Source organism: Scyliorhinus canicula, chromosome 6, assembly GCF_902713615.1.
Source record: "Scyliorhinus canicula chromosome 6, sScyCan1.1, whole genome shotgun sequence".
Classification (NCBI taxonomy): Eukaryota; Metazoa; Chordata; class Chondrichthyes; order Carcharhiniformes; family Scyliorhinidae; genus Scyliorhinus; species Scyliorhinus canicula.
The window spans coordinates 32,660,437-32,673,384 of record NC_052151.1 but is presented as its reverse complement, the minus strand read 5'-3'; the positions used below and the strand labels follow the sequence as shown (position 1 = coordinate 32,673,384).

General features: G+C 44.4%; 1 protein-coding gene across 1 annotated transcript in view; it reads left to right on the top strand.

The window, feature by feature from the left end:
* mrps5 (mitochondrial ribosomal protein S5) overlaps positions 1 to 12,674 on the top strand; it is a 212,973-nt gene extending 200,299 nt beyond the window's left edge. Inside the window, exons 9-11 of the mRNA XM_038799132.1 lie at positions 2,055 to 2,117; positions 9,198 to 9,334; positions 12,155 to 12,674. Of these exons, the coding sequence (XP_038655060.1) occupies positions 2,055 to 2,117; positions 9,198 to 9,334; positions 12,155 to 12,379 (425 nt within the window). The 3' untranslated portion in view covers positions 12,380 to 12,674. The remainder of the gene's footprint in view (positions 1 to 2,054; positions 2,118 to 9,197; positions 9,335 to 12,154) is intronic.
* Positions 12,675 to 12,948: the final 274 nt, after the last annotated feature.

Sequence of the window (12,948 nt, the reverse complement as noted above, 5' to 3'; positions counted from 1 at the left end):
AAAATTGAAACCTAACTGCAGCAAAATAAATGAAAATCCCACTGTTTTGGTAGTCTCGCAGAAAGTTCATGTCATAATGGAAATGCCTCCTGATTCAATACAGATCTCTTCTGAGGTTTGGAACTAAAGCAGAGTGGAAAAATCTTTACCGTGTATCTGATCTGTGCTTCCACTTGAAGCACTTGACTTTGGCATCCAAAGAAGGAATTTTTTTCTACAGTGCCAGACTGCAGAGCTTAGATCTGTCGCCTTGCTCTGTTTATCCCATGCTGATTCTGCTGTTTGGCACGCAGATTGTGTTGTGGTTTCACCAGCTTGACAACCTCATTTTTAGGAATGACCGTTCTGCTCCTGGCATGCACTCCTGCACTCTTTGTTGAACCAGGGTCAATCCCCTGGCTTGATTGTAAATTAGAGTGGAGAATATGCTGAGCAATGAGGTTACAGAGTGTGGTTGAGTACAATTCTGCTGATGACCACAGCACCTCATGGGTGCCCAGTTTTGAGGTGCTAGAGCTGTTTGATATCTATCCCGTTTAGCACTGTTTTGCCACATAATACAGTTGAAGGTTTCCTCAATATGAAGGCAGGACTTCATCTCCACAAGGCCCGTGCAGTGGTTATTCCCATCAATAATGTCATGGATAGATGCACCTGTGACAGGTAGATTTGTGCAGGCCAGAGGTTTTCCCCTCTTGCTGGTTTTCACCCTACACAACGCAGACCCCAGTCTGGCAGGAATATCGATCAGGGCTCGATAAGTATTTGTGCCACTGAACACCCTTGCTAATGGAAGTTGAAGTCCCCCCGTCCAGAGTACATTCTGTGCTCTTACCACCTTCAGTGCTTCCTTCGAGTAGTGTTCAACATGGGAGAGCACTGATTTGTCAGCTGCGGGAGGGCAGTAGGTGGTAATCAGTAGGAGGTGGCTTTGCCCATGTTTGACTCGATGCCTTGAGACCTCATGGATCTGGAGTTAATGTTGGGGATTCCCAAGGCAACTGCCTCTGCTGGGTCTGTCCTGCTGATGGGACAAGACATTCCGAGGAATGGTGAGGCGGGGTCTAGAACATTGCCTGTAACGTATGATTTAATAATTATGACAATGCCGGGCTCTTGCCTGACTAGTCTGTGGAACTGCTATCCCAATTTTGCCACAAGTAACCAGATATTAGTAAGGAGACCTTAGCAGGGCTGGGTGTGCCTTTCTTGTTTCAGGTGCCCAAGTAAATACTTGGTTGGTGATCCAGTTTTATTCCTTTTGGACTTTTCTGTAGTTGTTTGGTACAACCGAGTGGCTAGCGAGGCCATTTCACAGGGCAGTTAAGAGTCAATTGCCCCTTGATATATATATTTTTTAATTGTCAACCACATTACTGTGGATCTGAAGTGATACGTTGGGTAGCACAGTGGTTAGCACAATTGCTTCACAGCTCCAGGGTCCCAGGTTTGATTCCCGGCTTGGGTCACTGTCTGCGGAGTCTGCACTTTCTCCCCGTGTCTGCGTGGGTTTCCTCCGGGTGCTCCGGTTTCCTCCCACAGTCCAAAGATGTGCAGGTTAGGTGGATTGGCCATGATAAATTGCCCTTTGTGTCCAAAATTGCTCTTAGTGTTGGGTGGGGTTACTGGGTTATGGGGATAGGGTGGAGGTGTGGGCTTGGGTAGGGTGCTCTTTCCAAGAGCCGGTGCAGACTTGATGGGCCAAATGGCCTCCTTCTGCACTGTGAAATCTATGTTAAAAAATCTATGTAGGCCAGACCAGGCAAGGATGGCAGATTTCCTTCCCTAAAGGACACTAATGAACTAGATGGGCTTTTGTGCCAATTATTTAATGGGACCATTACTAGGAGAAACTTTCAATTCCAGTTTCCTTTCATTAACCTGATAAACTTATGCGCTTACAGCAATTTTGTGCTTTGCTTTCAAATTCTTGGCACTTGCTATTTTATTTCAATCACTGTGTATTTCAATGGCGTGTGCCAAGAAATACAACAGATTAAAACAAACTTGTTATTTGTATGTACTAATTGAAAAGTTTTTTTTTCTTAATTCAGTTTATCAGGATATAACATCAAAGTTCAAACGAACAACAATCAAAATGAAGAAACAAAACCATGGTAAGACTCAGTGCAGAGGTTGTGCGCGTAATTAGGTGCAAAGCATTAATTAATTAAAGTGTCTATTTGGATCACGTTGGAGGGGAAATCCAATTATAGCACTTCAGCAAAGAGGATTTTCCACACTAAATTAAGCAATGAGATTTTTGGTCAAAATCCAAAAGCTGAAAGCAGATGCTGATGCAGGTAAACCCCTTTATCAATCCTTTTGACAGATTGAGAATTGAAGACAGTCTGTGAAAATGAGTATGAAATTTATAACGTAAATCTTTTGTGGACTCAGCTCCACTTTCCGGCCCGAACACCATAACCCTTAATCCCTTTATTCTTCAAAAAACTATCTATCTTTACCTTAAAAACATGTAATGAAGGAGCCTCAACTGCTTCACTGGGCAAGGAATTCCATAGATTCACAACCCTTTGGGTGAAGAAGTTCCTCCTAAACTCAGTGCTAAATCTACTTCCCCTTATTTTGAGGCTATGTCCCCTAGTTCTGCTTTCACCCGCCAGTGGAAACAACCTGCCCGCATCTATCCTATCTATTCCCTTCATAATTTTAAATGTTTCTATAAGATCCCCCCTCATCCTTCTAAATTCCAACGAGTACAGTCCCAGTCTACTCAACCTCTCCTCATAATCCAACCCCAGTGCCAGTATGTCCTTTCTCAAGTAAGGAGACCAAAACTGAACACAATACTCCAGGTGTAGCCTCACTAACACCTTATACAATTGCAGCATAACCTCCCTAGTCTTAAACTCCATCCCTCTAGCAATGAAGGACAAAATTCCATTTGCCTTCTTAATCACCTGTTGCACCTGTAAACCAACTTTCTGTGACTCATGCACTAGCACACCCAGGTCTCTCTGCACAGCAGCATGTTTTAATATTTTATCGTTTAAATAATAATCCCGTTTGCTGTTATTCCTACCAAAATGGATAACCTCACATTTGTCAACATTGTATTCCATCTGCCAGACCCTAGCCCATTCACTTAACCTATCCAAATCCCTCTGCAGACTTCCAGTATCCTCTGCACTTTTCGCTTTACCACTCATCTTAGTGTCATCTGCAAACTTGGACACATTGCCCTTGGTCCCCAACTCCAAATCATCTCTGTAAATTGTGAACAATTGTGGGCCCAACACGGATCCCTGTGGGACACCACTAGCTACTGATTGCCAACCAGAGAAACACCCATTAATCCCCACTCTTTGCTTTCTATTAATTAACCAATCCTCTATCCATGCTACTACTTTACCCTTAATGCCATGCATCTTTATCTTATGCAGCAACCTTTTGTGTGGCACCCTGTCAAAGGCTTTCTGGAAATCCAGATATACCACATCCATTGGCTCCCCGTTATCTACTGCACTGGTAATGTCCTCAAAAAATTCCACTAAATTAGTTAGGCATGACCTGCCCTTTATGAACCCATGCTGCGTCTGCCCAATGGGACAATTTCTATCCAGATGCCTCGCTATTTCTTCCTTGATGGTAGATTCCAGCATCTTCCCTACTACCGAAGTTAAGCTCACTGGCCTATAATTTCCTGCTCTCTGCCTACCTCCTTTTTTAAACAGTGGTGTCACGTTTGCTAATTTCCAATCCAACGGGACCACCCCAGAGTCTAGTGAATTTTGGTAAATCATCATTAGTGCATCTGCAATTTCCCTAGCCATTTCTTTTAGCACCCTGGGATGCATTCCATCAGGGCCAGGAGACTTGTCTATCTTTAGCCCCATTAGCTTGCCCATCACTATCTCCTTAGTGATAACAATCCTCTCAAGGTCCTCACCTGCCATAGCCTCATTTCGATCAGTCGCTGGCATTTTATTTGTGTCTTACACTGTGAAGACCGCCCCAAAAACCTGTTCAGTTCCTCAGCCATTTCCTCATCTCCCATTATTAAAATTCCCTTCTCATCCTCTGAAGGACCAATATTTACCTTAGCCACTCTTTTTTGTTTTATATATTTGTAAAAACTTTTACTGTCTGTTTTTATATTCTGAGCAAGTTTACTCTCATACACTCTCTTACTCTTCTTTATAGCTTTTTTAGTAGCTTTCTGTTGCCCCCTAAAGATTTCCCAGTCCTCTAGTCTCCCACCAATCTTTGCCACTTTATATGCTTTTTCCTTCAATTTGATACTCTCCCTTATTTCCTTAGATATCCACGGTCGATTTTCCCTCTTTCTACCGTCCTTCCTTTTTGTTGGTATAAACCTTTGCTGAGCACTGTGAAAAATCGCTTGGAAGGTTCTCCACTGTTCCTCAACTGTTCCACCATAAAGTCTTTGCTCCCCGTCTACCTTAGCTAGTTCTTCTCTCATCCCATTGTAATCTCCTTTGTTTAAACACAAAACACTAGTATTTGATTTTACCTTCTCACCCTCCATCTGTATTTTAAATTCCACCATATTGTGATCGCTCCTTCCGAGAGGATCCCTAACTATGAGATCATGAATCAATCCTGTCTCATTACACAGGACAAGATCTAGGACCGCTTGCTCCCTCGTAGGTTCCATTACATACTGTTCTAGGAAACTACCGCGGATACATTCTATAAACTCCTCCTCAAGGTTGCCGTGACCGACCTGGTTAAACCAATCGACATGTAGATTGAAATCCCCCATGATAACTGCTGTACCATTTCTACATGCATCAGTTATTTCTTTGTTTATTGCCTGCCCCACCATAACGTTACTATTTGGTGGCCGATAGACTACTCCTATCAGTGTCTTTTTCGCCTTACTATTCCTGATTTCCACCCAAATGGATTCAACCTTATCCTCCATAGCACCGATATCATCCCTTACTATTGTCCGGATGTCATCCTTAAATAACAGAGCAACACCACCTCCCTTACCATCCACTCTGTCCTTCCGTATAGTTTGATACCCTCGGATATTTAACTCCCAGTCGTGACTTTCCTTTGGCCATGTTTCAGTAATGGCCACTAAATCATCGTCATTCACGATGATTTGTGCCTTCAACTCATTTACTTTATTCCGAATACTACGAGCATTCAGGTAAAGTACACTTATTTTGTTTTTTTTACCTCTGTTTTGAATCTTAACATTTCCAGTTTTATTCCTTTTAGTATTACTGGGCCTATTCACTGAGCTCTCCTCAGTCACTGTACCTTGTACTGTCGCCCTTTTTGATTTTTGACTATGTCTTCTCTGCCTTGCACTTTTCCCCTTCCTTTTGCTTCTGTCCCTGTTTTACTACCTTCCAACTTCCTGCATCGGTTCCCATCCCCCTGCCACATTAGTTTAAACCCTCCCCAACAGCGCTAGAAAACACCCACCCTAGGACATCGGTTCCAGTCCTGCCCAGGTGCAGACCGTCCGGTTTGTACTGGTCCCACCTCCCCCAGAACCGGTCCCAATGCCCCAGGAATTTGAATCCCTCCCTCTTGAACCATCTCTCGAGCCACGCATTCATCCTATCTATCCTGACATTCCTACTCTGACTAGCTCGTGGCACTGGTAGCAATCCTGAGATTACTACCTTTGAGGTCCTACTTTTTAGTTTAACTCCTAACTCCTTAAACTCCTAACTCCCTGAATTCCGCTTCCGAATATCGTTGGTGCCTATGTGCACTACGACAGCTGGCTGTTCACCCTCCCCCTCCCAGAATGTCCTGCAGCCGCTCCGAGACATCCTTGACCCTTGCACCAGGGAGGCAACATACCATCCTGGAGTCTCAATTGTGTCCACAGAACCGCCTGTCTATTCCCCTTACGATCGAGTCCCCTATCACTATAGCCCTGCCATTTTTCTTCCTGCCCTGCTGTGCAGCAGAGCCAGCCACGGTGCCATGAACCTTGCTGCTGCCTTCCCCTGGTGAGCCATCTCCCCCAACAGTATCCAAAGCGGTATATCTGTTTTGCAGGGAGATGACCGCAGGGGACACCTGCACTGCCTTCCTACTCTTGCTCTGTCTTTTGGTCACCCATTTGCTATCTCCCTCAGTAACTTTCACCTGCGGTGTGACAAACTCGCTAAACGTGCTATCCACGACCTCTTCAGCATCGCGGATGCTCCAAAGTGTGTCCATCCGCAGCTCCAGAGCCGTCAAGCGGTCTAACAGGAGCTGCAACTGAACACACTTCCTGCACGTGAAGGAGCCAGGGACAGTGGACGTGTCCCTGAGCTCCCACATCGCACACGAGGAGCATGACACGGGTCTGGGATCTCCTGCCATGTCTTAAACCTTAGGTAAACTTATACAACTACAATTTCAAAATAAAAATAAATAAATTAGACAATGAAAAGAAAAACTACTTACCAGTCACTTACCAGGGTTCAAAAGCACCTCCGAAAAAGCACCTTCTCTCACTCTGCACCGAATTATCTCACTGCACCAAATTACCAAGTTCCAATTCCCACTCTAGATGTGCTTACTCCGGATGTGTATCCTTGAAAAGCGCAAGCTTTACGAAACAGAACACCTGGAGGCCTTGTTCATCGTGGCCGGAGACTTCAACAAGGCCAACCTCAAGAATGTACACCCAAAATTCCACCAGCACATCTCTTGTCCCACCAGGGGCGACAACACTCTTGACCACTGCTACTCAAAAATCAAGGGCGCCTACTGTTCCATCACCCGACCGCACTTTGGGAAACCAGACCGTAAGACGGTGCTCCTTCTCCTGAGATACAAGCAGAAACTCAAGCGGGAGAATCCAGCTAAGAAGGTCTTGCAGTGCTGGTCCGAGGAAACAGAAGAGCTCTTGCGTGACTGCTTAGAGACAGTGGACTGGTCCATATTTAAGAACTCAGTGACCAATTTAAATGAGTATGCCACCACCGTCACAGACTTCATCAGCAAATACGTGGACGACTGCGTGCCAAAGAAAGCAGGACATACATTCCCCAACCGGAAACCATGGCTCAATCGCGAGATTGACTCACTACTGAAAGTCAGACCACCCTGACCTATACAAGAAATCCAGGTACGACCTCTGCAAATACCAAGAGAGAATATCAAACCAAGCTAGAGTCACAGACAGACTCTCGGTGATTGTGACAAGGACTAAACAACATAACGGGCTACAAAGCGAAGCCGAGCAGTATGTCCGGCAGCAGTGCTGATAAACTCCCCGATAAACTCAATGCATTCTATGCTCGGTTCGAGCAGGTAACCAACAATCCGCTGTCAGGTTCCCCAGCAGCCCATAACTCAGCCATACCCACCATCACAGCTTCCGAAGTCAGACGGGCCTTCCTGAAAGTGAACCCTCGGAAGGCGATGGGCCCGGATGGGATCCCTGGTCGTGCAGTCAGAGCCTGCGCGGACCAGCTGGCAGGGGTGTTCGCGGACATCTTTATCCTGTCCCTACTCCACTCCGAAGTCCCCACCTGCTTCAAGAAGACCACCATCATACCGATGCCACAGAAGAACCAGGCAACGTGCCTCAATGACTACTGTCCAGTGGCCCTGACTTCAGTCGTAATGAAGTGCTTCGAGAGGTTGGTCATGAAGCGCATCACCTCCATACTCCCAGAACGCCATGACCCATGGTCAATTCGCATACCGCCACAACCGGTCCTCAGCAGACGCCTTTTCCCTGGCCCTACACTCATCCCTAGAGCATCTCGAAACCAAGGACTCCTACATCAGACTCCTATTTATTGACTCCAATGTCGCCTTCAACGCCATAATCCCAGCCAAGCTCATATCAAAGCTCCAAAACCTAGGACTTAGCTCCCCACTCTGCAACTGGATCCTCGATTTTCTGACCAACAGACCACTGTCAGTATGAATGAACAACAACACCTCCTCCACAATAGTCCTCAATACCGGGGCCCCACAAGGCTGCGTACTTAGGCCCTACTATACTCCCTATACACACATGGCTGTGTGGCAAAATTTGGTTCCAACTCCATCTACAAGTTTGCTGACGATACGACCATATTGGCCGGATCTCAAATAACGACGAGTCAGAATACAGGAGGGAGATAGAGAACCTAGTGGAGTGGTGTAACGACAACAATCTCTCCCTCAATGCCAGCAAAACTAAAGAGCTGGTCATTGACTTCAGGAAGCAAAGTACTGTACACACCCCTGTCAGCATCAACGGGCCGAGGTGGAGATGGTTAGCAGTTTCAAATTCCTAGGGGTGCACATCTCCAAAAATCTGTCCTGGTCCACTCACGTCGACGCTACCACCAAGAAAGCACAACAGCGCTAAACTTCCTCAGGAAACTAAGGAAATTCGGCATGTCCACATTAACTCTTACCAACTTTTACAGATGCACCATAGAAAGCATCCTATCGGGCTGCATCACAGCCTGGTATAGCAACTGCTCGGCCCAGGACCGCAAGGAACTTCAGAGAGTCGTGAACACAGCCAGTCCATCACACAAACCTGCCTCCCATCCATTGACTCCATCTACATCTCCCGCTGCCTGGGGAAAGCGGGAGCATAATCAAAGACCACTCCCACCCGGCTTACTCACTCTTCCAACTTCTTCCATCGGGCAGGAGATACAGAAGTCTGAGAATATGCACGAACAAACTCAAAGACAGCTTCTTCCCCACTGTTACCAGACTCCTAAACGATCCTCTTATGGACTGACCTCATTAACACTACACCCCAGAATGCTTCACCTGATGCCGGTGCTTATATAGTTACATTGTATACCTTGTGTTACCCTATTATGTATTTTATTTTATTCCCTTTTCTTCCCAAGTATTTAATGATCTGTTGAGCTGCTTGCAGAAAAATACTTTTCTCTGTACCTCGGTACACGTAACAATAAACAAATCCAATCCAAAAAAAATCTGCTCTGCCTCCTCCAGCCCCCCTCAACTATAATATCCATTATATTCTGCTCTTCAGCTCTGAAGAAGTCATAAGGACTCAGTTAACTCTATTTCTCTCTCCACTAATGCTGCCAGACATGCTGAGTTTTTCCAGCATTTTCTGTGTTTATCATTTTTTAAAAAAAAAAACTTTTTGAAGCCTTTAGATGCAGTGCCATCACTAAGTTATTCCAGCTCTCGCGAGTGTAGTTTCAGTCCATATATGTACGATGCTTTTAAACGTTTTAATTATTTTTCTATCTCAGGGCATGGATTGCATTGTCATCGAGCTATCATTACAATATGCAAATTAATTGGAATTAAGGACATGTATGCCAAGGTTTCTGGATCAACCAATCTATTGAATCTTACCAGAGCCCTTTTTCAAGGATTGTCAAAGCAGGTAAACTTGCATCTAAAAACACATGGACTCTATTGGTTAATTTTCAGTTTAACCAAATCAGATTTGACGATTACGTAAGAACATAGGAATTAGGAACAGAAGTCGGCAATCCAGCCCTTCGAACCTGCTCTGCCATTCAATCAGACCTTGGCTGATCTCTTCCTGGTCTCAAATCCAGCTCCCTATCTGTTCTGCATATCCCTTTAACCTGTTTTTTTTTATCAGAAATTGATTGACATCAAACCAGTCTGGATAACTGTCCTCCGGACTTCAAGTCGTTTATTAATGTCAAATTCATCTGGCCTTTTTGTAGATCGTTTGGTAACTCATTCAGTAAAATCAGCCTACAGTTAGATCACATCGACCTGTCACTGAGTTATCACAGATCCTGACTAATACAACAGCAAGGATGCAATATTTGCCCTGGAGGGAAGGGGGAGCATCAATGTTCCCAGCAGTGGAGGGAAAACTGAAGGAGAAGCAAATATAAATAAATAATATTTTAATATTAAATAGGCATTCCTTCCTTGTTAATTTTAAAAGATAGCAGAATTTGTGTTTGTTGATCACTGTATTTGCACCTCAATGGACCTCGGTATCTCTCTGGCTGAGAGAGAGTTGTTATGCTATCCGGTCTCCACAAGCAACTCTTTTCAGCTGGATTCTATGAGGGGGGGGAGGAATGTAGGTACAAAATAGAGGAAACAAGGTTCAGAATTGAGCATTTCAATGCTTCTTCATGGCTGGATAGTTGTTTCAGACATTTGAGAGACTTGAGTTAGGGATGCTCCTTGGAGAGTTTGACCAGCCTCTTTATCAACTCTTTGATTCTATATTTTCCTATTTGCTGCAACTTCCATATATAACTTTCTTAAACGATCTTGAGCAATGGTCTGACAGCAATTCCCTCGCTAGTAATTGTTTGCTATAAATATTTATTAAGGTTTATTATTGAGTTAGAGACATTAACAACTCCCTCCCTTATTCAAAAAGGGAGGGAGGCAGAAAGTAGGAAACTATAGACCAGTTAGTTTAACATCTGTCATTGGGAACTTGTCAGAATCTATTATTAAGGAAGTAATAACAGGACATTTAGAAAGTTAAAATGCAATTCATCAGAGTCAGCATGGTTTGACTAATTTGCTAGAAGATGGTACAAGCCATGGGACGGCACAGTGGTTAGCTCTACTGCCTCACAGCGACAGGGACCCGGGTTCGATTTCGAACTCTGCTTACTGTCTGTGTGGAGTTTGCACATTCTCCCCGTGTCTACGTGGGTTTCCATCGGGTGCTCCGGTTTCCTCCCATATGATGTGCAGGTTAAGTGAATTGACCATGCTAAATTGCCCCTTGGTGTCCAAAGGTTAGGTAGAGTTACGGAGATTGAGCTGGGGATTGGGCTGAGATAGGGTGCACTTTTGGGGGTTCATTGCAGACTCGATGGGCCGAATGGCCTTCTGCACTGTTGCGATTCTATGATTCTAAGTAAATTATGGGGATCTTGTAGATGTAGTATATCTGGACCTCCAGAAGGCATTTGATAAGGTGGTACACAAAAGGTTAATACACAAGGCAAGGTCACATTGGATTAGGGGTCATTAATAGCTTGGTAGATGACTGGCTAACCAACAGAAGGCAGAGATTTGGAATAAATGGGTCTTTTTCTGGATGGCGAGATTTAACTAGTGGGGGGCCCAGGGTTCGGTGCTCGGGGCTCCAACTATTCACAATGTGACTTGGGTATAGGGATAGAGAAGGTATTATAGCCAAATTTGCAGATGGCACTAAAATAGGTGGGGTAGTAAGTTGCAATGAGGAAATAAGAAATTTACAAATGGATATAGATAGGTTAGGAGAGTGAGCCAAAATGTGGCAGATGGAGTTCAACGTGGATCAGTATGAGGTTATCCACTCTGGTAGGAAAAATGGAAAGGCGACTTATTATCTAAATGGAGAAAAACTTCAGAGTGCTTCAGGGCAGAGGGATCTGGATGTCCTCGTGCATGAATTGCAGAGGGATCTGGATGTCCGCGTGCATGAATTGCAGAGGGATCTGGATGTCCGCGTGCATGAATTGCAGAAAACTAGTATGCAAGTGCAGCAGGTAATAAGGAAGGCAAATTGAATTTTGGCAGTTATAGCTAAAGGAATTGAGTATAAAAGTGGGGACATATTGCTGCAACTGTACAAGGCATTGTCAAGACCACATCTGGAGTACAGTGTATAGTTTTGGTCCCCTGCGTTGAGGAGGGGTGTATTTGTATTAGAGGCAGTTCAGAGGAGGTTCACTAGATTGATTCCAGAAATGAGGTGTTCTGAGGAGAGACTACTCGACCTATACTCTCTCTATTTTAGAGAGGAGATCTAATTGAGGTATATAAGATGATGATAAACGGTATGGATAAAGTAGACGTATAGCAGATGCTTCCTCACGTGGGGCAATCTAGAACAAGAGGTCATAGTTTTAGGATAAGGGGTAGCTGATTTAAAACCGAGATGAGGAGAAATTACTTCACTCAAAGGGTCGCAAATCTGTGGAATTCACTACCCCAAAGCACGGTAGATGTCAGAACATTGAGTCAATTTAAGGAGGAGATAGATTTTTAATTAGTAATGGGTTAAAGGGTTATGAAGAGCGGGCAGGATAGTGGATTTGAGGCGAAAAGGAGATCAGCCACGATTGTACCTAATGGCGGAGCGGACTCGAGGAGCTAGATTGCAAATTCCTGCTTCTATATCTTATGTTCTTTTGTAAGCAACTATAACTTTGATCACATAACCTACTGTCAGTTTATCTTTATCTTGGCTGTAATCCCACAGGAGACTCACAGTGACTTGGCTGACAAGAAGAGGCTACATGTAGTAGAGTTCCGAAATGAGTGTGGGCCTTTGCCCCTGATTGTTGCCTCCCCACGTGGTGAAGTCAGGAAGGTGCCCGAAGCCGAGGATGAAATTCCCAACACCAAGTTGGATTGGAGCGAAGTGAAAGCAGCACAGGGTATGAAAAGGTCCATCTGGGCAAATGTCAAGCGTACAATATGGTGACCAGCTGGGAGCTGATGATGAGATGCTGGTGAGGCTGTTTTCCTCACTGAATTTGCAAAGAAAACTGGAGATCCCGGCTGAGAACCCACAAGCTCTCTGCAGACTTGGCACATCCTAGAACGATGACATGCTTAACGTCATCTGCCCTGATTGTATTTCATGGATGAAAAGATTTGCTAATTAAATATTTTCAATTGTGTCAAGGGTTCTTTATCTGGAAGAATGGAGGTTTGTGAACATATGTTAATGTTGTCTTTCGCCATAATGCAAATAAAACTCATTGTGTTTAATAGAATGCTGACTTTGTTAATGTTAATGCTGAGTTGATTTTCTGGTACCTGATGCAGCTGTTTGGGAGAGGGGATTTATGCCAGTGTTCCAAATATCATCAAAATTATACTTTACCGGAGTTCTACACTTTTGATGAACAAAGTTTGCACACTGGTAAAATGTCAGTTCAAGCCCGCTGGCATTTAATTAGCAAATTTTGTTTTGGCTGCAGATTAATATAGAAGTAGGTAGCAGAAGGGATAGACTTAAGACAGAATAGATATGATGCTGCAGTGTCT